The sequence below is a fragment of the Rhinopithecus roxellana genome, chromosome 13, assembly GCF_007565055.1.
Source record: "Rhinopithecus roxellana isolate Shanxi Qingling chromosome 13, ASM756505v1, whole genome shotgun sequence".
NCBI lineage: Eukaryota > Metazoa > Chordata > Mammalia > Primates > Cercopithecidae > Rhinopithecus > Rhinopithecus roxellana.
The window spans coordinates 122,488,885-122,512,335 of NC_044561.1; the positions used below are offsets into that span (position 1 = coordinate 122,488,885).

The 23,451-nt window shown below is 42.6% G+C and overlaps 1 protein-coding gene across 4 annotated transcripts in view; it reads left to right on the plus strand.

Annotated features, from left to right (window-relative positions):
* Window positions 1–23,451, plus strand: part of ARFGEF2 (ADP ribosylation factor guanine nucleotide exchange factor 2) — a 112,812-nt gene that overhangs the window by 78,393 nt on the left and 10,968 nt on the right. For 2 of the 4 annotated variants that reach the window (XM_030914969.1, XM_030914970.1), the window contains exons 26-37: window positions 877–1,028; window positions 6,524–6,696; window positions 8,236–8,396; window positions 9,836–9,966; window positions 10,103–10,232; window positions 12,523–12,658; window positions 13,832–13,970; window positions 14,079–14,133; window positions 14,287–14,310; window positions 15,467–15,581; window positions 20,416–20,546; window positions 22,342–22,510. In XM_030914969.1, coding sequence (XP_030770829.1) covers window positions 877–1,028; window positions 6,524–6,696; window positions 8,236–8,396; window positions 9,836–9,966; window positions 10,103–10,232; window positions 12,523–12,658; window positions 13,832–13,970; window positions 14,079–14,133; window positions 14,287–14,310; window positions 15,467–15,581; window positions 20,416–20,546; window positions 22,342–22,510 — 1,516 coding nt within the window. Of the gene's footprint in view, window positions 1–876; window positions 1,029–6,523; window positions 6,697–8,235; window positions 8,397–9,835; window positions 9,967–10,102; window positions 10,233–12,522; window positions 12,659–13,831; window positions 13,971–14,078; window positions 14,134–14,286; window positions 14,311–15,466; window positions 15,582–20,415; window positions 20,547–22,341; window positions 22,511–23,451 lie in introns of those variants that run through there. The other 2 variants (XM_010383867.2, XM_030914971.1) reach the window with 2 other exon arrangements.

Sequence of the window (23,451 nt, forward strand, 5' to 3'; positions counted from 1 at the left end):
TTGCTCTGTCACCCAGGCTAGAGTGAAGTGGCGCCATCTTGGCTCACTGCAACCTCCACCTCCCAGGTTCAGGCAGTTCTCCTGCCTCAGCCTCCCCAGTAGCTGGGACTACAGGCATGCGCAACCTTGCAAAGCTAATTTTTGTATTTTTAGTAGAGACAGGGTGTCGCCGTGTTGGTCTTGAACTCCTGGCCTCAGGTGATCCTCCCGACTCGGCCTCCCAAAATGCTAGGAGTAAAAGTGTGAGCCACCACACCCAGTCACAATTTTTCATTATTACAAATGATAGTGCTGCATTATATTTGTTAAAAATAAAACATTGGCCGGGCACGGTGGCTTATGCCTGTAATCCCAGAACTTTGGGAGGCCGAGGCAGACGGATCACTGGAAGTCAGGAGTTAAGACCAGCCTGACCAACATGGTGAAACCCCGTCTCTACTAAAAATACAAAAATTAGCTGGGCGTGGTGGCAGGCACCTGTAATCCCAGCCACTCATGAGATCGAGGCAGGAGAATTGCTTGAACCGGGGAGGCGGAGGTTGCAGTGAGCTGAGATCATACCACTGCACTCCAGCCTGGGTGACAGAGCCAGACTCCATCTTAGAAAATAATAATAATAAAATGAAATTTTTAAAAAAAGAAGAAAATAGCGCATTTTAAATGCGTATTTAATTAACTATGCAATACTGATTTTGTCATTACAATTAATTAAAATTGGAGAGATCATAGCCAAGAGACAGCATTTTCTTTTCTCCTTAGGTGTGTTTTCCCTGAATGTTTGTTTTGAAGGTAGGCTGTCCATCTTTGCTGTTGAGAGACCCACATCAATCGTTATTACACTATACCTGTTTCATATCAGTTCCTGTTCTTGCTCAGGTTGGCTGCAACCCTAACGAAGATGTGGCTATCTTTGCTGTTGACTCATTAAGGCAGCTCTCCATGAAGTTTCTTGAGAAGGGTGAATTAGCCAACTTCCGTTTCCAGAAAGATTTTCTGAGGCCCTTTGAGCATATTATGAAGAAAAACAGGTATGTGTTTTACTCTGGAAGACCTGTGGTCAGATTCCCCGTTGGGGCTCCCTGAAGCCCTCCTAACACTAATCACATGATTAATTATTTTTCTCCCTTGTCAGTGGAAACAAACAGAATGAATAGACTGTGATTCACATAGATTTTCCTTAAATAAATCTCACTAAAATCTATGTGTAACCTTTCCTAGGAGGACAGATGTCACCCTGCAACTTGTAGAAAATATGTCATGAACCCCTGTTGGGGCTGGTGCTGAGGGAGGTTAAAGAAAGAGCCACTGCAGAAGCATCCTCAAACTAGGATAAGAATTGTGTGACCCAGCACTTCTCCCCCAGGGAGGTCATAAAAGAGGTCAGGACACCGGACCCTGTGAAGCAGCCATACTGTTCATTTATTCACTTGGCCTGTACTTATTGAGGCCTGCCATCTGCTAGGTACTATAAAGAAGACATTTTACAATCCCTGTTTTTGGCCGGGCACGGTGGCTCACGCCTGTAATCCCAGCACTTTGGGAGGCCAAGGCAAGTGGATCACCTTAGCAGGAGTTCAAGACCAGCTTCGCCAACATGGTGAAAACCCGTCTCTACTAAAAATACGAAAATTAGCCGGATGTGGTGGTGGGCACCTGTAATCCCAGCTACTTGGGAGACTGAGGCAGGAGAATCGCTTGAACCCGGGAGGTGGAGGTTGCAGTGAGCCAAGATCACGCCTTTGCACTCCAGCCTGGGCAACAAGAGCGAAACGTTGTCTCAAAAAACTAAATAAATAAAAATGAAATAAAATAAAATTCCTATTTTCATTCAGCCTCAAACAGTTGCACCTGGGTGTGATGGGCATACAGGAGTTCATTACATATTACTCTACTTTTCTCTGTGTTTTAAACTTTCCATAATAAAATTTTAAAACAAATCTCTGTTTAATTCCAATAGAAAAACAAATAAATATCGGTGGTGGTAATGTGCTCTGAAGGGCAGTATGTATATCAAGTTAAAGGGATAGGGACGGAAGCTGTCTTTTATCCAGGGCAGCCAGCTAACATGTGTTTAGTAAGGGGACCCTCAGGAAAAGGCCTGACGGAAGTCAGGAATAAGCTGAGAGTGGCCATGTGCTGCCTTGGCATCAGAATTATGAACAGGGAAGAACAAAAGCAAAAGGCCCGTAGCAGGTAGTGCTTGGCATAGGTAAGGAGGGCAGTGTGGTTTGAATGGAGGGAACAAGGCAGGTAGTAGAAGGTGAAGTCCCTCCCAGTGGTAGCAGTGTGCCTAGCTCACGTAGGAGCTGTCAGCCATTGTCAGCACTTTGGCTTGCTCTCTATGAAAGATGGAAGCCATTGGAGGTTTTTTTGTTGTTGTTGTTGTTTTGTTTGTTTGTTTGTTTGTTTTTGTTTGAGATGGAGTCTCGCTCTGTCACCCAGGCTGGAGTGTAGTGGTGCAATCTCGGCTCACTGCAAGCTCCGCCTTCCAGGTTCACGCCATTCTCCTGCCGCAGCCTCCTGAGTAGCTGGGACTACAGGCACCCACCACCACGCCCAGCTAATTTTTTGTGTTTTTAGTAGAGACAGGGTTTCACCGTGTTAGCCAGGATGGTCTCCATCTCCTGACCTCGTGATCCACCCGCCTCAGCCTCCCAAAGTGCTGGGATTACAGGCATGAGCCACTGCGCCCAGCCTGCCATTGGAGGATTTTAAGCAGAGAACTGAAATGATCTGACGTATTTTAAAGGATCACCCTGAATTTATCCCTGGAAAATGAGGAGCAATAGGATGAGGTAGGAGGCCATTGTAGTTGTCCAGGTTTGGACCAAGGTGGGAGCAGTGGCAGTGATGGATTAGATTCTGTGCACATTTGGAAAGGGAATCTTACACCATGTGCTGATGAATTGGCCATGGAGCATAAAGGAAGAGATGTCAAGGATGACTTTTGGACCTAATTCCTCTTGTCTGCCACTCCCCTAAAAGTTGTACTTCAGATGAGCCTGGATCTTTTTTTTTTTTGAGATGGAGTTTTGCTCTTGTTGCCCAAGCTGGAGTGCAATGGTACAATCTCGGCTTACTGCAACCTTTGCCTCTCAGTTTCAAGCAATTCTTCTGCCTCAGCCTCCCAAGTAGCTGGGATTACAGGCGTATACCACCATGCCCAGCTAGTTTTGTATTTTCAGTAGAAATGGGGTTTCACCATGCTGGTCAGGCTGGTCTCAAACCCCTGACCTCAAGTGATCCACCTGCCTCGGCCTCCCAAAGTGCTGGGATTACAGGCGTGAGCCACCACACCTGGTCTTTTTTTTTTTTTTTTTTTTTAAAGAAAAATGGAAGCTCCCAAGCTGGATGCCAGAGCAGGCTGTTAGGGTAGTGAATAAAAGGGCACCAGAAAAGTTTCCTTGACGTGTCTCTCTTCTGGTGTCTGTATGTCTGCTTTATTGCTCATTTTAAGAGAACCAAAATTAAACCCACAGTCTGGCATCATCCTTTAGCAAATACACAAAAGTATTTTCCTGCCTTTGGGAACACCATTGAGAGTGCCTGAGGAGACCGAGTCCTCACATGGCCAAGCCACGTGTGCAAGCCTGATTGCACGGAAGCCCTCATCTCCTAACTCCAGGCCTTCCCTGCCTGTCTTATTCCCATTTGAAAAGGGGCAGGGTGAGTTTAGAATCACATGTTGTCAGGCACTCTCAGATACTATCAGTGGAACTGTAACTTACTGTAACATTTCCAAAAGCATTTTGGTGATATGTGTCAAGAATCCTGATATTTTTGTGCCCCTTTGATTCAGTAATTCCACACAGAAAATAGTTTTCTAGAAAAAAGCAGAAACTATCTAAATAAGTGTTAAAGTAAATGTTGGTACAGGCACAACATGGGATATCGTTTCACTCTTAAAAATGTTCACAATGGGCTGGGCGCGGGGCTCAAGCCTGTAATCCCAGCACTTTGGGAGGCCGAGACGGGTGGATCACGAGGTCAGGAGATCGAGACCATCCTGGCTAAAACGGTGAAACCCCGTCTCTACTAAAAAAATACAAAAAAACTAGCCGGGCGATGTGGCGGGCGCCTGTAGTACCAGTTGCTCCGCAGGCTGAGGGAGGAGAATGGCGTAAACCCGGGAGGCGGAGCTTGCAGTGAGCTGAGATCCGGCCACTGCACTCCAGCCCGGGCTACAGAGCGAGACTCCGTCTCAAAAAAAAAAAAAAAAATGTTCACAATGGCCGGGCGCGGTGGCTCAAGCCTGTAATCCCAGCAGTTTGGGAGGCCGAGACGGGCGGATCACGAGGTCGGAAGATCGAGACCATCCTGGCTAACCCGGTGAAATTCCGTCTCTACTAAAAAAATACAAAAAACTAGCTGGGCAAGGTGGCGGGCACCTGTAGTCCCAGCTACTTGGGAGGCTGAGGCAGGAGAATGGCGTAAACCTGGGAGGCGGAGCTTGCAGTTAGCTGAGATCCGGCCACTGCACTCCAGCCTGGGCGACAGAGCGAGACTCCGTCTTAAAAAAAAAAAAAAAAAGTTCACAATGTTTGGCCGGGTGGGGTGGCTCACGCCTGTAATCCCAGTACTTTGGGAGGCCGAGGCAGATGGATCACCTGAAGTCAGGAATTCGAGATCAGCCTGGCCAACATGGTGAAACCCCGAAGTCAGGAATTCGAGATCAGCCTGGCCAACATGGTGAAACCCCGTCTCTACTAAAAATATAAAAATTAGCTGGGCGTGGTGGTGCATGCCTATAATCCCAGCTACTCAGGAGGCTGAGGCAGGAGAATCACTTGAACGTGGGAGGTGGCGGTTGCAGTAAGCCAAGATCACGCCGCTGCACTCCAGCCTGGATGATGAGAGAAACTCCATCTCAAAAAAAAAAAAAAAAAGTTCATAATGTTTATAATGTGGGAAATGACTAATAACAGTTTAGAGAAAAGGACAGGTTGTAGAATTGGACAGACAATATAATAGGGATAGTTAAATGTATCTCTCCTTATGAAATACCATATATCATGTAAAGGATTTTTTTTTTTTTTTTTTTTTTTTTGAGATGTCTTGCCCTGGCTGGAGTGCAGTGGTGCAGTCTCAGCTCACTACAATATCTGCCTCTCAGGTTCAAGCTATTTTCCTCCCTCAGCCTCCCAAGTAGCTGGGATTACAGGCGTGCACCGCTATGTCCGGCTAATTTTTGTATTTTTAGTAGAGACGGGGTTTCACCATGGTTGGCCAGGCTGGTATTGAACTTCTGACCTCAAGCGATCCACCTGCTTCGGCCTCCCGAAGTGCTGGGATTACAGGTGTGAACCCCCGCGCCCAGGCAAATTTTTTTTTATCATCCTTTTCCTACATTTTCCAAAACTTTTACTATCATCCTATCTTACTTTTAACAATCAGGCAAAAAACATAATAAATATAGTTTTGTCAAAAAGTTGCTTTATTCTCCATGGGGAGACAACCATGAATTCATTTTTATTATATATGGAAGTGACTTACGTTGTATAGTCAGTCCTTTGTTATCTGCAGGTGACATGTTTACTTTGTGAACTTTCAGCTAATCTTTAACTGTTTTGACTTTCTCCTTGCCTTCTCTACATGGCCTTTCCTATTATTGGTTAGTGTGAGCCTGGAAGACAAACATGAATGTCATTCTAAGCCAGATAAAATTTGAAAGTCATGAGCCTGGGAGACAGAGGTTGCAGAGTCGAGGTCGCTCTACTGCATTCCAGCCTGGGCAACAGAGTAAGACCTTGTTTAAAAAAAACAAATCGGAAGTCAAACCCGCAATCCCAAGGCTACTGTACTGATTTTTAAAACTAGTACTATTGAAGTTATAGGTTTATATAGCTTTCCTTCTTGCTGTTTGTGAGATAATAAGGTTCCTCCATAATTGTATGTCTTTAAAGGTTGTGAGACAATTGCAGCTGTTCCAGAAAATCAGCCATTTTCTCTATCTTCAAGTTTTGCTTTATAATAATTTAGGCAAACATTGCACCTTAAATTATATATGTATGCTCCAGTCCACATACATGCGTTTATCATATAGGTATATCCCTGCCCCAAAATCTAAGAAGATACACACAAAAATTTAGTAATGATTATCTCTAGGTGGTAGAATTATATTATTTGAAATGTTTATGGCCAGAAAAACTAACCAGCAGTGACTTAAACCGCAAGGCTATTTATTGTTTTCGTAACAAGAAAGAAGTCAGAGGCAAGCATTCAACTTTGGTTCCATGGCCTGGATAGGGACTATTGGAGACCCAGGCTTTTTCCTTTTGTTCTTCCATTCATAGGGTCACCTTTTCAACCTTGAGTTTATTTTGTGATTGCAGGATGGTGGTTGTAGCTCTATGCAGCATGCTAGGTTTGGAATGGAAGTCAGAGGAAACGGGGCAAAGGCCAAATGTGGATTGCTGTGTGCTATAAGAAATGTTTAAGTGCTGCTTCTAAGGGATGAGCTATGTTCATTTCTCTTCCCATTCTGCAAAGTACAGATAATATGGCCATCCCATTCCTTCCTCAGGTCTCCCACCATCCGGGACATGGTGATCCGCTGCATTGCCCAGATGGTGAACTCCCAGGCAGCCAACATCCGTTCAGGCTGGAAGAACATCTTTGCCGTGTTCCACCAGGCAGCCTCTGATCATGACGGGAACATTGTGGAGCTGGCCTTCCAGACCACTTGCCACATTGTCAGTAAGTGGCTCTGTTCCCCCACTACTAATGTCCCACCTGCACGTCTAGAAGGGTGTCACTTACTTGCTGTCTATTTTACTACCTACAGGGGCTTCCCTACCTTTGCTCTACTGTGATATAGTAATGTGCCAGGCAGTGTTATAAGCACTTGATGTATATTCATCCTCATCTTAACTCTGTTTTGACTTTCTCCTTGCCTTCTCTAAATATTTGGCCTTTACTGTTATCAGTCAGTTTGGGTCCAGCAGATAAACGTGAATGTTATTTCAAGCCAGATGAAATTTGAAAGTCAAATCAATCCCAAGGCCACTCTAATGACTATAAAAAAAGTACAGTCAGTCCTCATTATTGGTGGATTCCGTGTATGTACTCACTAAAATGTATATACATTAATAACTCCACAACCAGTACTCATGGTGCTTTTGTGGTCATTTGCCAACATGTGCATGCATAGAACAGCAAAAACTTGAGTCACCCAAGGCGCACATTCCCCGTTGTGGTGGAAGAAGGTGGTGCCCTGCCTTCTTGTTTGAGCTGTCATGACATAAACAAGTGTGCTTTCTGTGGCCTATCGAGTGCCATGTTTTTTTACATTTTTGTGCTTTTTGTTGGTGATTTATTTCACTGTTTAAAATGTCCCCCAAGCATAGTGCTGAATGCTGGGTAGTGTTCTGCGTGCAGAAAGACTGTGATGTGTCTTATGGAAAAAATACGTGTGTTAGATGAGCTTCCTTTAAGAATGAGTTACAGTGCTATTGGCTGTGAGTTCAGTGTTTATGAATCAACAATATCTATTAAATAAGGTGTCTTTTTAGCAGGAACACACATACAACAAGGTCATGTCTTGATCGGCTGATGAAAATGTTCTGACCAGAGACTTGCAGGCATCCAGCTTCCTATCTCCATGTTTTCCCTAAGAGCCATGGTTCAGTATTCTTGAATTCAGTGTTTATGGCAACTTTATAGAATGTAACTCTCATGAATAATGAGAACACACTATCCCATTATTTCCCCCATGTTACTAAAGAGGAAATTGAGGCACAGAAAAATAAATATAACAACTTGCCTGAGGACACACAGTTTGGATGTAGTGGAACCAGGACTTGCACTCGGGCAGTCCAGCCCGGCGTTAGTGCAGTGTCCCCCTCCTCTGGACTGACCAGGAGTCCTGGGTTCTGCCTGCGAGCATGTAACAAGATGTTTACTTCATCTCTATGGAAATTTGTAGGCATCGACTTGTCTTTGCACATAGTTGGCATTCAATAAATGTTGAATGAATGGATATTTGGGCCTTTACATCATTGCTTGAGCTCAGGAAGATTGTCTAGCCCAGGCTGTACCCAGTGCATTCATTCCTGAGTAATTTAATAAGAAAAACTGTCTTCCAAATATACTGACATGCTTTCCTTAGATTTTCACAGTTAATTATCTCTGATATATGTGTGTATGTGTTTGTGCGCGCGTGCGTGCGCACGTGCATGTTTTCATCCCCATTTCTAAATCCTGGTCTTACGATAAATGTGCCTTGTGTTCCCCCAGCAACTATTTTCCAGCACCATTTTCCTGCAGCCATCGATTCCTTTCAGGATGCTGTGAAGTGCTTATCAGAGTTCGCCTGCAACGCCGCTTTCCCTGACACGAGCATGGAAGCGATTCGGCTCATCCGCTTCTGTGGCAAATACGTCTCTGAGAGGCCTCGGGTTCGTTTTTCCCCACCTTACTCAGATGGGCAGTGAAGGGAAAAGGTCATGAAGCAGAAATTCTTGCTCCTAACAAAGAGCTTTCCAGCTGCTCTTTTAGAAATGTATGTTTGCCCTAAATTAGGTGTTTATTTCAAAATGCTGCCATGGCAGGGAGTTAGGCCTTTTCATTATCTGGTATATGTGAAATTCTGTATTTTATTCATACTGAACCTATGGTATTCTACAAATTGTTTTTGTAGAAGCTAGTTGTATTTTAGCTTTTGTATTTTGGCAAAGCACAAGAAGCTAGACCTTTCTATTTGAAAGAAAACAAACCTCCCTTTTAGGAAATGGCATTATGTCTTTGTAATGTGCCTGAGAAATCATATTTAAAAATCACCTTTTGTTTTCCCCTGAAAATCATGGGTTTTTTTTTTTTTTATGTGTCTCATCTTTCTGAAGAGGCCTATTTGGTTTAAATGACAGAGTCCCAAAACACTGAAATAGGGTGAAAACAAGTCCGTCTAAACTATGATGTCCTGTGTAGATCTCTACTTAAGTATCCTTTACAGAAAGAGCTATAAACCTCTAAGGTGCTATGTCTCATCCCTTACAACAGCTCACTAAGATGTGATGATAATGGGAGCCAATGTTGATTGAGCACTTAGTACTTGTTGGGCACCATTCTAGATATTTTCTGTATGTTGATTCATTTAGTCCCCACCTCAGACCTATGAGACGTAATTATATCCCATTGTACAGGAGAGTTAACCAAAGCACAGAGAGAAATTGCCTAACATTAGATAATGAGAGTTGCTAAAGAAATTTCAGTACCACTTCAAGAGTGGTTACAGAGCAGAGGAGTCAAAGTACATGCAGACTGTAGAAAGACTGCCAGGTCCTAGCTGCATGACCTTGAGCAGCTTCCTGAAGCTCTTGATGCCTCACTTAATTCATCTATAACCCAGGACCATTGTTTCTACCTGCCACTTGGAATCCTTGTGAGAATTGTTAATCCGTGAAAAGAACTTTTAACAGTGCCTGGCACATAGCAAGCACTCAGTCCAATAGTAGCTGCGGGTGTTATTTTAAGTAATATGTATTACAGTAACATTCCAGAAAGACCTAAGATAATGAATCATCCTGGATATTTTGTCAATACCATTTGACCTTTAGAGCTCTTCTTAGTATAACACCTCCCACCCCCAGGACTCTTGTGATCTGCCCCCTTCAACTTGTTCTAAAACCCGCAGAGGTCCATAGGTTTGTACTGGGAAGCTGCTCATATGCCCTTTGGGACAGATAATGTCTTTGTGCAGTGTGTTCCCACTGTACCCTTGCTGAATGGAGATTTTTGGGAGAGAAAAATGTGTGGGGCCTTAATCAGTGTATAGTTCCCTTTCAGTTCCTTCCTTTTGGATGATTAGTTTACACCTGAGATGTGATTTTCATCATAGGTGCTACAAGAATACACAAGTGATGACATGAATGTAGCTCCTGGTGACAGAGTCTGGGTCCGAGGCTGGTTCCCCATCTTATTCGAACTCTCCTGCATCATTAATAGATGCAAGTTAGATGTACGAACAAGGTAACCATGTTCCCGTGTGGTGGCCCCTTACATCACTGAAATGAACCTCAGTCACTTGCTTACCTGACCCCACTCTTTTCTCTGTTGTTCTCTTCTCCACCATTCTCTCTTCTGTGCCTGACTTTGTTTCCTCCAGGGGACTCACAGTCATGTTTGAGATCATGAAGAGCTATGGCCACACCTTTGAAAAACACTGGTGGCAAGACCTGTTCAGAATTGTGTTTCGGATTTTTGACAATATGAAACTCCCTGAGCAACAGTCAGAGGTGGGTGAAAACTACAGCACTGCCCTGGGTATAATGGAGAGGAAAGCCTTTCTGGCCTATATTTGCCTCTAGGGGCTGCATCATCGTCTACCCAGAGTTCTTAAATACTGAGCAACTTAAGGTTTTAAAAATGGAAACACCTTTCTGATATTCTCCTACCAATATCAGCTAGTCCTGAGTGACTCTTCCCCTTGTTCAGAAGAATGAGAGGAAACACATCTCTGTGGTCTGCCGCTTGGCCCTCAGGCATTGCACCTTCCAGTTCAGCAGGGCTCATGACTGGTCATTGTAGTTGTTTTGTTCATATCAACCTCTGAGCAGTCAGAAAGTGGAATGTCTCTGCTCCCTTAAGGGTTTTTAATGAAGTTGCATTTGGAGATGATGTTGAATATTAGGCCTTTTTATTAAAAGGATGTTTGATGCCTGTAGGTGTTTTTATTTGTCCCTTAGAGGTTCAGGGATAGCGAAAGGGTATTTAGGTTCAAGATTTTTAGATGGAAAAGTATCTTTTTTATTTCTTTTGGGAACAACATTCCTTCCCTCACCCCAACATAAAAGTGACATGTGCTTAATATGGAATATTAGGCAAATACAAAAAAATTATTCCTTTTACCATCCAAAATTAGAATTAATGTTTTTGCAAATTTTTCTCAGTCTTCTGCATGGTTTAAATATGGTTCAGAGGCCAGACACAGTGACTCATGCCTATAATCCCAGCATTTTGGGAAGGTGAGGTGGGAGGATTACTTGAGGCCAGGAGTTTGAGACCAACTTAGGCAACATAGTGAGACCCAATCTCTTAAATAAATAAATATGGTTGAGGTCATAGTATAGATGGAGTTTTCTAATCTTTTTAAATTTAAATATGTTTTTCCTCATTATAAAACAATTAGAACTACAGAACACAGACAAAAAGAAAGAAAAATGTAAACACCCACAGTTGCAGTTTTTCATAGGCAGCAACTGTTAAGACTTTCATCTGTGTGTCCACCCACACATGTATTTTGTGATCCACCTTTTTTTCTTCTATGAAAATAGAATTCCAACACACATATGTAAACTACTTCTTAAACTTAATACATGAGTATTTTTCCATAGCCATAACTTTTCTTCTAGAATGGTTTGTTTGTTTGTTTGTTCCTTCGTTTTGTTTCATTTTTTTGAGGCAGAGTCTTGCTCTGTTGCCCAGGCTGGAGCACAGTGGTGCAATCTCAGCTCACTGCAACCTCCGTCTCCTAAGTTAAGCAATTCTCCTGCCTCAGCTTTCCAAGTAGCTGGGACTACAGGCTCATGCCACCATACCCAGCTAATTTTTGTAATTTAAGTAGAGACAGGATTTCACCATGTTGGCCAGGTTGGTCTCAAACTCCTGACCTCAAGTGATCCACCCGCCTCAGCCTCCAAAGTGCAGGGATTACAAGTGTGAGCCACCACACCCAGCCGTTCTTCTACAATGTTGTTTTAATAATGGCTACAAAATAGTCTTAGCTGTGGATATTCCACAGCTCATGAACATTTAGGCTGCTTCCAGTTTTTCTAGACAGCACTGAAATGAACATTTTTTGCAGCCACACTTGTACTTGTGGTGGTGTTTTCCTCTTTAAAGACAAGTGGCCAGGTTTGGGGCCTGCATATTACTAAGCCTTTTGATACGTACCACTAAGCTGACCTGCAAATATCTCTGTAGCCATTTATACTTCTGTCAACAATGCATGAGAGTTCCTGTTTCTCCATATTCATTCCAGGTCTTCTCATTTTAATTTGTTTTAGTCATTGCTAATTTGATAAGCCAAATGTATCACATTGGAAAAGTGTTTCAAACTGCTAGTGAGGTGTCATATTTTCTCTCATAGGATTGATCATTCTTAAGAGTTGCCTTTTATGAATTCTTCTTTTGTGAATTACTCTTAGCTCATCTACTAGGTTATTCATCTTTCACCTATTTATGCATTTTTAAATATATAAATAATGTGGCATATGCTTACATGAGTTGCAGATGATTTGCCCACTTTATTTTTATTTCCTTTTCATTTTGGAAAATTTAGCTTTTAAGTAACCAAATCTATCCATTTTTTTTTCACTTCTGGCTTCCACTTTTGGCATCATTGCCATAATTTTATAAATATCCCGGTGTATATCCTCTGTGCATATGATTGTGTTAACATTTTTAAGATGTCTTATTGATACATATCACCAAATTGCTTTCTACAACAGTTTTCCCAGGAGTACAAGAGTGCCCATCTCACTGCAGGGAGAATAGCTTTTAAGTGTTATCTTTTTGTTTTCCCAGAAATCTGAGTGGATGACAACAACCTGCAATCACGCACTTTATGCTATTTGTGATGTTTTTACCCAGTTTTATGAAGCTTTGAATGAAGTTCTTCTTTCTGATGTTTTTGCACAATTGCAGTGGTGCGTAAAACAAGGTACTCTTTAAGCCTCTAGGCATCATTTTTCTTACATAGTCCTTAACGAGAGGTTAGTTTTTTCAGTATTTAAAAGAATGGATGTAGTGCCAAGGAGTACAATGTATAATTTAGTTGGTGAAATGTGTGTGTTTTAATTACAATATAAAAACAGTACCCCCTAAGTCAGTTCATAAAGCATTTCTTAAAGATGGGATATAGTTATTTTTGCATTCTACAAGATGGACCTTCATGTATTATACTGTTCTTTTTGCTTTTGTATGTTTGAAATTTTCTCCAGTAAAATGTTTTTAAAATGTACTGTTTCAGTCAAGATCAACAGTTTCATCAAGAGACATTTTTCTTTTTTTTTTTTTTTTTTTTTTTTTTTTTTTGGAGACGGAGTCTTGCTCTGTCGCCTGGGCTGGAGTGCAGTGGCCGGATCTCAGCTTACTGCAAGCTCCGCCCCCCGGGTTTACGCCATTCTCCTGCCTCAGCCTCCTGAGTAGCTGGGACTACAGGCACCAGCCACCTCGCCCGGCTAGCTTTTTGTATTTTTTAGTAGAGACGGGGTTTCACCGTGTTAGCCAGGATGGTCTCGAACTCCTGACCTCGTGATCCGCCCGTCTCGGCCTCCCAAAGTGCTGGGATTACAGGCTTGAGCCACCGCGCCCAGCCAAGAGACATTTTTCATTTGAGTAGTTGTGTGTTTATTTTAAAGTTTGTCAGGAAGAATACCCAGCTGGCACATTAGACCTGGATTCCGTAGGTAATTTTGGCTTAGGGCAAGGCTAAATTTAGTTACACTTTTGAAAAAGTGACTTAATTTTAAAATAAATGACAAAGTATTTGATATTGTTCAAATGGCAAAAATTGGAAATGTAGTGTATGAGTGACTAAATTTTTGAAAACCTGGTCTAGTATTTTCTCTCTTCTATTATCATTTTTCATACATGAGCCACTTAAAGTAGCAAAATGTTGACCTTCTTTCTTTAGCAATAAAACTATGATAATTTTATCTCTTCAAAAAATTTTTAATGAAAAATTTAATACTGTCTGTAGCATGGCTTTGTTAATTAAAAGCCTAGAAACTCACCAGTTGCTGTCTCCAACTCACAATATACAGTATTTGAGACCTGGTTGGCATCAAAATAGCAGTAGAAGTTTAATGATAGATACTGCTTTATTTTACAGATAACGAACAGTTGGCGCGATCAGGTACAAATTGCTTAGAAAACTTAGTAATATCCAATGGAGAGAAATTCAGTCCTGAAGTCTGGGATGAAACCTGCAACTGTATGTTGGATATTTTCAAAACAACCATCCCACATGTGTAAGTGTTCATGCAGTTGTTCCCGTTTATCTCCGTGTGCATTGGATGTCTTAAAGCTCCTGATTGCCTTTCACATTGATTATTTTTTTTCTCTTTCTTTTTCTTAAGTTTGCTGACATGGAGACCTGTAGGAATGGAGGAAGATTCATCAGAAAAGCATTTGGTAGGCTTTGGGGTTCTTCTTTGGTTGTCTTTTCTTTGTTCTATCTTAGTAAAAGATCAGTAAGCCTGTATAGTTTGTACTTTTTTTTAATGGGAAGTGAGTAAAAAAGTTATAAGATCTAAAAATAATATATATTCATAATATCTTTTTTAGAAAATCCAGAAAAGCATTAAGCAAGTAAGTAACCTCGCCAAGTAAAAAGCAGTTTACATTTCTAGCTGCCGCTTTGTGTGACTGTGCCTGCCTAGGAAAGCCAGCCACATTTGAAATGAGGGATCATTTAGCATATAACAACATGTAAGCGTTTTTCCATATTTTAAACTATTCTTTGAGAGCAGCCTTTTCCGTCGCTGCATAGTATTATAATTTCTTTACTTCTCCCTTACCAGACTCTCAGGTTAGTTCTAGGATTTCAACATTGTAAACAGTGCTTTGGTGTAACTGTGCTTGTTTGTTGCCCTCCTAAATTAATAGTGCTTTCCTCTTCACCAAAGAAGTGGTAGTTCTTACTTTTTGTGTGAGTCCACATAAAGAAGTTCTAATTCAAATCTCACTTTTAAATACTTTGGTTTACAGAGAGGAGTTGAATTATTAACTTTTATTCCTAAATGACTCTAAGACCATTAGATTTTAAAAAGCATTTGGGATACAGCAACTGTCTTCTGCTGTTAAGTTTTTTATTTTTTTATTTTATTTTATTTTTGTCGAGATGTCTCTCTGTCCCCAGGCTGGAGTGCAGCAGCCCAATCTCAGCTCACTGCAACCTCTGTCTCCTGGGTTCAAGCGATTCTCATGCCTCAGCCTCCTGCCAAGTAGCTGGGATTCCAGGTGCCCGCCACCATGCCCAGCTAATTTTTGTATTTTTAGCAGACATGGGGTTTCGCCATATTGACCAGGCTGGTCTTGAACTCCTGACCTCAGGTGATCCACCTGCCTCGACCTCCCAAAGTGCTGGGATTACAGGCATGAGCCACCGTGCCTGGCCTGCTGTCAACTTTTTAAAAAACTAGTTACTGCACTAGTAATTTATCTTTGAACTTGATCGCATAAAAAATTTGTCACTCTTATTGTTAAATCCTAATATGTAGAGAAATGTCCTCTGGGTTGGAATAGGAAAATACGAAATTTTAATGGGAGGAGAAGTAATTTAAATTCTTAATCTCTCCATGGCAGCCTGTGAGGCATGCTACATTAAGCATGTGGTATAATTTTATTTTGAGCTAAGCAAGGCACTTAAATACAGGCTGGACCAGCTGTATTAAAACAGGCACATCTCTGCCCAAATTATGATGAAGAAAAGTGAGCATTGTGTTTCCCTCTGGTTTACGTTTAGGATGTGGATCTGGACCGCCAGTCTTTGAGCAGCATAGATAAAAATCCCTCTGAGAGAGGCCAGAGCCAGCTCTCTAACCCAACAGATGACAGCTGGAAGGGTAGACCATATGCAAGTAAGGCCACTTTTTAATTTGTTTTAAATAAATAACATGTTTATGTGATTCATATATTCAGAAGACACAAAAGGGTAAAAACATCAAAAGCCACCTTCTGCCCTATGCCTCAGTCTGCCAGTTCTCTGCAGCAGCCAAGGTTACCTGTTTCTCTGTACCTTTCCAGAGTCATTTTATCCATATGCAGGCAAGTACATACACATATACATTCACATACTTACATATATAGTACATATGAATTTTCTCCTTTTACAAATTATGGTATACTATGTCTTATTCTTTTTTCAGTTAATATATTTTAGAGATCATTCAAAATCAATACATAAGGAGCTTTCACATTCTTTTATACTGTTGTCTATTATTCCAGTTTGTAGACATGCTTTTATTGCTTGAGTTGCTCTTAACTGACATTTATATTATTTCTAATCTATTGCTGTTAGGAGCGATACTGCATTGAATAACCCAATACGTATGTCATTTGTGAATTTATGTAATAAATTCCTAAAAATGTACTGGAGTCAGTGGATAAGTGAATTTGCCATTTTTAAATATTTCCACATTGCTATCTATTAAATTTGTAGCTGTTTACATGATCTTTTTAGATGAAATACAACTTTGGACTAATTTTAACTTGGAATTTTCAAATTACGAGTCAAATTGAATAGTTTTTCATACGTTAAAGCACCACTTCTGTTTTCCTCTCTATGAACTCCATAATCGTTGCTCATTTTCTGTGGATTGTTGGCCCCTTGTTTATTGGTTTGGAGGAGCTCTTATGTACTAGAAACCCTTTTTCTGATATAAGTTTCAAATTATTTTTGCCAAATTGTCTCTTAATGTTGCTTATGGTGTGTTTTACTATCATTTAAAAAAATTAGTTTCAACAGCTGTCAGTACCAGGCACTGTACTGTGTGTTTCATGTGTGTTGTTTTATGTAATCCTCATACTAGCCTTTGAAGAGGTACTGTCTTACATTTGAGGCAGCTGGGGCTTAGACAGATGATAGAACTGGACAACATGTAGTAGAGTGGGGATTCAGACACATTTTGGCAGCCTGAGGAATGGGAACTTGTGAAGGTTGTTCTGGTCCTTTGAAAGTTGTGTGCCCCATTGTTTGCCTTTATAGCAGTCCCACCCTGTCCTCAACATGCTAGGCTGTAGCTGTTAACATCGAAGCTAACTTCTGAAGCAGCACATTTGACCAAAACAGTGTGCAGTCGTCATTTTCTTTAGAAGGAATAAAAGTAGTCACCCTTGAAATTCATCAAAGAGGTACCACGTTGGGACTGGCATGCTCTCTTTCACTAACTGCTGCAGCCAGCTTCTCTCCAATGCCCAGTGATAGAATGATATATTTTCCTTTTTTTCTTTTTTTTTTGGAGACAGGGTCATACTCTATCTCCCAAGCTGGAGTACACTGGTGCAATCATAGCTCATTGCAGCCTTGAACTCCTGGGCTCAAGCAATCCTCCTGCCTCAGTCTCCTGAGTAGCTGGGACTATAGGCATGTGCCACCACACCCGGCTAATTATTTTATTTTTTTAGAGATGGGAGTCTCACTTTGTTGCCCAGGCTGGTCTTGAATTCTTGGACTCAAGCCATCCTCCTGCCTTGGCCTCCCAAAGTGTGGGGATTACATGCATGAGCCACCATGCCCAGCCTCTTTTTCTTCACGAGCTCCAGATAAAGTAGTTTCTGTGTGGAGGCCAAGTGTACATTTCTTTCAATAAAAGAAGCACTCAGTGCAGCGAGGGTCTACACTCTGAGAAGTACCTAGGACTCAAGCCACCTCCCATTCCCCCAGGGAACAGTGCCTTTACTGTTCCCAGTCTCCCAGTTCAGCCATACGCTCAGGCAGACAAAATATTTGCACTATTATTATCATTTACTTCTTTTTATTTTTGGTCCAAAATGCTTTAATTGACTTGGCATAAGTTGAATGTACATCTGCTGGAACTCCACTGTATTTAAAAAATAAATAAATAAAACATTCAACATGGAGAATTGTTACATGTTGGGCTGGGCGCAGTGGCTCACACCTGTAATCCCAGCACTCTGGGATGCCAAGGCGTGTGGATAACCTGAGGTCGGGAGTTGGAGACCAGCTTGACCAACATGGAGAAACCCCGTCTCTACTAAAAATACAAAATTAGCCGAGCGTGATGGCGCATGCCTGTAATCCCAGCTACTCAGGAGGCTGAGGCAGGAGAATTGCTTCAAACCAGGAGACGGAGGTTGCGGTGAGCCGAGGTCATGCCATTGCACTCCAGCCTGGGCAACAAGAGCGGAACTCTGTCTCAAAAAAAAAAAAAAAAAAAAAAGAATTGTTACGTGTTTTTATAATTTCACAACTGGCCAGGTACATTGGCTCACACCTATAATCCCAGCACTTTGGGAGACCAAGACCAATGGATTGCTTGAACCCAGGATTTCGAGACCAGCCTGGGCAACATGGCGACGCGACGCCATCTCTGTGACAAAAAAAAAAAAAAAAAAATTTTTTTTTTAATGAAAGAAATGAAAAAATAATTTCATAGCCACTTTTAAAAACTTGAAGATGACTCAACCTCCTTGTTTTCTATCATTGAAATATTTAATGTTTTCAACATTCCGATTTTATAACAATAAGTTGGGAAAGGAAATCTCTGCTGTTCCTGTAGTCAAACCAGTGAACACTTATGATGTATTTGACATGGGCCACCCTTGGGCCCTCAGGGATTGAGAACACAAAGAGAATGTAGTTAATCTACTCAGTAAGCAGAAATCACACTGCTAATTTGAACAGGGAAAATTCAATATAAAGAATTGTTGGGGCTGGGCGTGGTGGCTCACACCTGCAATCCTAACACTTTGGGAGGCTGAAGCAGGCAGATCATGAGGTCAGGAGTTCAAGACCAGCCTGGCCAACATAGTGAAACCCCATCTCTACTAAAAGTACAAAAAAAGTTAGCCAGGTGTGGGCCGGGTGCAGTGGCTCACGCCTGTAATCCTAGCACTTTGGGAGGCTGAGGTGGGTGGATCACGAGGTCATGAGATCCAGACCATCCTGGCTAAGACGGTGAAACCCCGTCTCTACTAAAAATACAAAAAAATTAGCCGGGTGTGGTGGTGGGTGCCTGTAGTCCCAACTACTTGGGAGGCTGAGGCAGGAGAATGGTGTGAACCCGGCAGGCGGAGCGTGCAGTGAGCTGAGATTGCGTCACTGCACTCCAGCCTGGGCGACAAAGTGAGACTCCCTCTCAAAAGAAAAAAAGAAAAATTAGCTGGGTGTTGTGGCGGGCGCCTGTAGTCCCAGCTACTTGGGAGGCTGAGGCAGGAGAATCACTTGAACCTGGAGGAGCCAAGATCGTGCCACTGCACTCCAGCCTGGGCGACACAGCGAGACTCTGTCTCAAAAAAAAAGAAAAAAAAAAGAATTGTTGGCCGGGCACAGGGGCTCATGCCTATAATCCCAGCACTTTGGGAGGCTGAGGCGGGCAGATTACCTGAAGTCAGGAGTTTGAGACCACCCTGGCTAAGATGGCGAAACGCCTTCTCTACTAAAATTACAAAAAACTAGCTGACACAATGGCACGCATCTGTAATCCCAGCTACTAGCTACTCAGGAGGCTGAGGCAGGAGAATCGCTTGAACACAGGAGGCAGAGGTTGCAGTGAGCCAAGATCATGCTACTGCATTCCAGCCTGGGTGACAGAGCGAGACTCCGTCTCAAAAAAAAAAAAGAGTTGATAACTACTTAAAAGTTGTTAACCACTAAAAGGAATAAAAGACCACTCTTACTCTTAAGGGATACAGAAGTAGAAAATGCAGAAAGCAGCAAAACTAGCACTTTGGAAGGCCGAGGCAGGCAGACCGCTTGATGTTGTGGCGCAGGAGTTCAAGACCAGCCTGGGCAACATGAGGAAATCCCATCTGTATTTAAAAGGCTTCTGGCCTCTTCAGAGAGGCTGGCTATTGCAGGAACCTGAAACCTCCTATGGTTAGGGCATAGTCCAATGGTGGTCTTTAGGAGTAGCCCACTGGGTAGCAGAGAAACTTGCTGGAGGACACAGAACCTGCATAGCTCACTTTCTTCAGGTCTTTGCTCATCACATTTTCTTTCTTTCTTTTTTTTTTTTGAGACGGAGTCTCGCTCTATCGCCCAGGTTGGAGTGCAGTAGTGAGATCTCGGCTCGCTGCAAGCTCCGCCTCCCGGGTTCACACCATTCTCCTGCCTCAGCCTCTCAAGTGGCTAGGACTATAGGCACCTGCCACCACGTGCGGCTAATTTTTTTGTATTTTTAGTAAAGACGGGGTTTCATCATGTTATCCAGGATGGTCTCGATCTCCTGACCTTGTGATCTGCCTGCCTCAGCCTCCCAAAGTGCTGAGATTACAGGTGTGAGCAACCTCACCCAGCCTCAGATACCACATTTTCATAGAGATTTTCCTGACTAGTTTGCTTAAATTTGTAATCCTACCCTGACACTTTATATCCCTGTCTCTACCTATCATCAATATTTGACATACAATATCTTATCCTTAAAATATTTCATTTATTGTCTGTCAACACCATGGGAGCAGAGATTCTTTTTGTCCAGTTTATTCATTGCTGTGCCACAACATTAAGAATTGTGCCTTGACTGGGTACACTGGCTCATGCTGTAATCCCAGCACTTCGGGAGGCTGAAGTGGGAGGATCACTTGAAGCCAGGAGTTCAAGACCAGCCTGGACAACATAGACCCCATGTCTTAAAAAAATAAATCACTCCTTGTACATAGTAGGAGCTCAGTGGATATTTCTTCAGTATTGGCTGAATCATTATTAGGGTTAATCTTTATCATCTAACATAGATCAGAAACTGTTTGCCAGCCTCCTCATCAAGTGTGTGGTGCAGTTGGAATTGATACAGACCATTGACAACATTGTGTTCTACCCTGCAACGAGCAAAAAGGAGGATGCAGAGCACATGGTTGCGGCCCAGGTAAGAACAGGAGGCCTTGGGAAGAGCATCCCTGTCCATAGGGAGGCTGCTTTGATGTAGTGGTGTGTGGGAGCCAGCTCATACTGGCTTTCCAGAGCCCGTTATGCTCGTATCTTTCCAACCTCACAGTCAGTGATGGCATGTTGATGCTTAAAATTGGCCTTAATGGGAGTTATTTACATCAGAAAAAAACAGCAAAAACTAAACATCAGGGCTTCATTTTTTTTATGTATATACCCCATACCCCAGAGAGTGGGTGTATCAACATACCACTGCTCAGATGCCACCTCACTAGTGTTAGTTATCACAGGAACTATTCCCCATAATTGATATAGAGTTTAATCACAAAATAGTGAGAAGGAAAAATATATATAAAGATCCCAGTTTTTCCTTCAAAAACTTCATTTTTTGTTTTGTATATGCAACTTTCTACATATGAGATTCTTCTTTTGTTGTTCTTGTTGTTGTTGTTTTGTTTTTTTAGTGAGACAAAGTCTCACTCTGTCACCCAGGCTGGAGTGCAGTGGTGCAAACAGGTCACTGGGGCTTCAACCTCCCAGGCTCAGGTGATTCTGCCATCTCAGCCTCTTAAGTAGCTGGGACTACAGGCACATGCTGCCATGCCTAGTTAATTTTTTACATTTTTTTTTGTAGAGATGGGGTTTTGCCATGTTGTCCAGCCTGGTCTCAAACTCTTGGACTCAAGCGATCTGCCCACCTCAGCCTCCCAAAGTGTTGGGATTGCAGGCATGCACCACCATGCCCAGCCTACATATCAGATTCTTGAAAACATAGAGAATTGAGTGTCCAAAAGTTGGACAGTAATCCTACACCATGGGTTACAAATGTCATTGCTTCAGGGGCTAGCAGATCCCGTGAGAGTGAGTGAGTGAGTAAGCGAGTGAGGCAGGCTGGGTAGGGACTGCGGTAAACCAGAAATCTCTAGCCCAGTCAAAGCCCCTGCCACCTCTCAGCTGTAGCGCCCAGTTACCATCCAAGTGGGTTAAGTTGTGACAGTTTCTAGTGTTTCAAGAGTAGCCAAAATCAAGATTTTTTTTCATAGAGGAAGTCATGTTTTAAATAGTAGCAAAAAATAATGTAAATTTTATTACTGCTGGAAATAAACAGCAGTGAGTGTCCTTTTTGATTTTTAAATTTCAGTCACCTTGTTCAATAAATTTTCCTAGCATTTCATACATGTTTCAAAAATGCATTCCTGGGCCGGGCACGGTGGCTCACACCTGTAATCCCACCACTTTGGGAGGCCGATGCAGGCAGATCACAATATTGAGTTTGAGATCAGTCTGACCAACATGGTGAAACCCCATCTCTACTAAAAATACAAAAATTAGCCGGGCGTGGTGGCGGGCACCTGTAATCCCAGCTACGCAGGAGGCTGAAGCAGGAGAATCACTTGAACCCAGGAGGCAGAGGTTGCAGTGAGCCAAGATTGAGCCACTGCACTCCAGCCTGGGTGGCAGAGAGAGACTGTCTCAAAAAAAGCATTCCTGTAATGAAATAATTGGAGACACACACACTCCTGTTTATGCAATGGAGGCAGCACTGGTGAAACTGAAACTCTGGCCAGCCAAGCCTGGTATCATGGAACAGCTCAGTGTGTTCCTTCACCAGCCCGTGAGCAGTCTAAATGGAAATGTTTCAGGGTGTTGGGGAATAAAGTGTGTCTTATAGAGAGGATGACTTTGGGAGAGGATGACTGCCATTGTCTGCAATCACAATGCCAGAGCATTCCATCTTCTTCACTAGCTCTTCTATCCTCTGTCCTGTCCTCTAGCAAGACACGCTGGATGCAGATATCCACATAGAGACGGAGGATCAGGGCATGTATAAGTACATGTCTTCCCAGCACCTCTTCAAGCTGTTGGACTGTTTGCAGGAATCCCATTCATTCTCAAAGGCCTTCAACTCCAATTATGAGCAGCGGACTGTCCTGTGGCGAGCAGGTAAGGCCATACAGCAGATAAAATAGATGGCCACACTGGTCACCATCCTAAAACATTATAGTGTTTGGAAAATGTGCAAAATTTTAAACATAGCTATAATAACAGATATTTTCATGCTTGAGGGGGAGAGAAGGGAAATATTGGATAGGTTTCATCCCAGTACATGGTAGATTCTCAGTACGTATTTGATGAAAAGACAAATTGAGGCCGGGTGCAGTGGTTCACGCCTGTAATACCAACACTTTGGGAGGCTGAGGCAGGCAGATCACTTGAGGCCAGGAGTTCGAGACCAGCCTGGCCAACATGGTGAAACCCCATCTCTACTAAAAATATAAAAATTAGCCAGGCGTGGTGGTGCATACCCATAATCCCAGCTACTTGGGAGGCTGAGGCAGGAGAATCGCTTGTACCCGGGAGGCAGAGGTTGCAGTGAGCCAATATTATGCCACTGCGCTCCAGCCTGGGCAACAGAGCAAGAGTCCATCTCAAAAAAAAAAAAAAAAAAAAAGACAAATTGAAAGTTGGAGAATTGAATTGATTTAACAAGTCAAGAAATTTTATGACTGGGTGTGGTGGCTCACGCCTGTAATCCCAGCACTCTGGGAGGCTGAGGCAGGCGGATCACTTGAGCCCAGGAGTTCAAGACCAACCTGGGCAACATAGCAAAACCCCATCTCTACCCAAAAAAACTATGTGAAAATTAGCTGGGCATTGTGGCACACACCATACTCAGGAGGCTGAGGTGGGAGGATCACTTGAGCCTAGGAGATGGAGGTTGCAGTGAGCCAAGATTGCACACTGCACTGCAGCCTGGGCAGCAGGGGGAGACCCTGTCTCAAGAAAAAAAAAAAAAATTTACATTAAACTAAAAGTTAAATATGACATAAAAAATGTGGCAGTCTAAGAAAAACAGAAACCATTCATCAGTTTTCCAAGCCTTT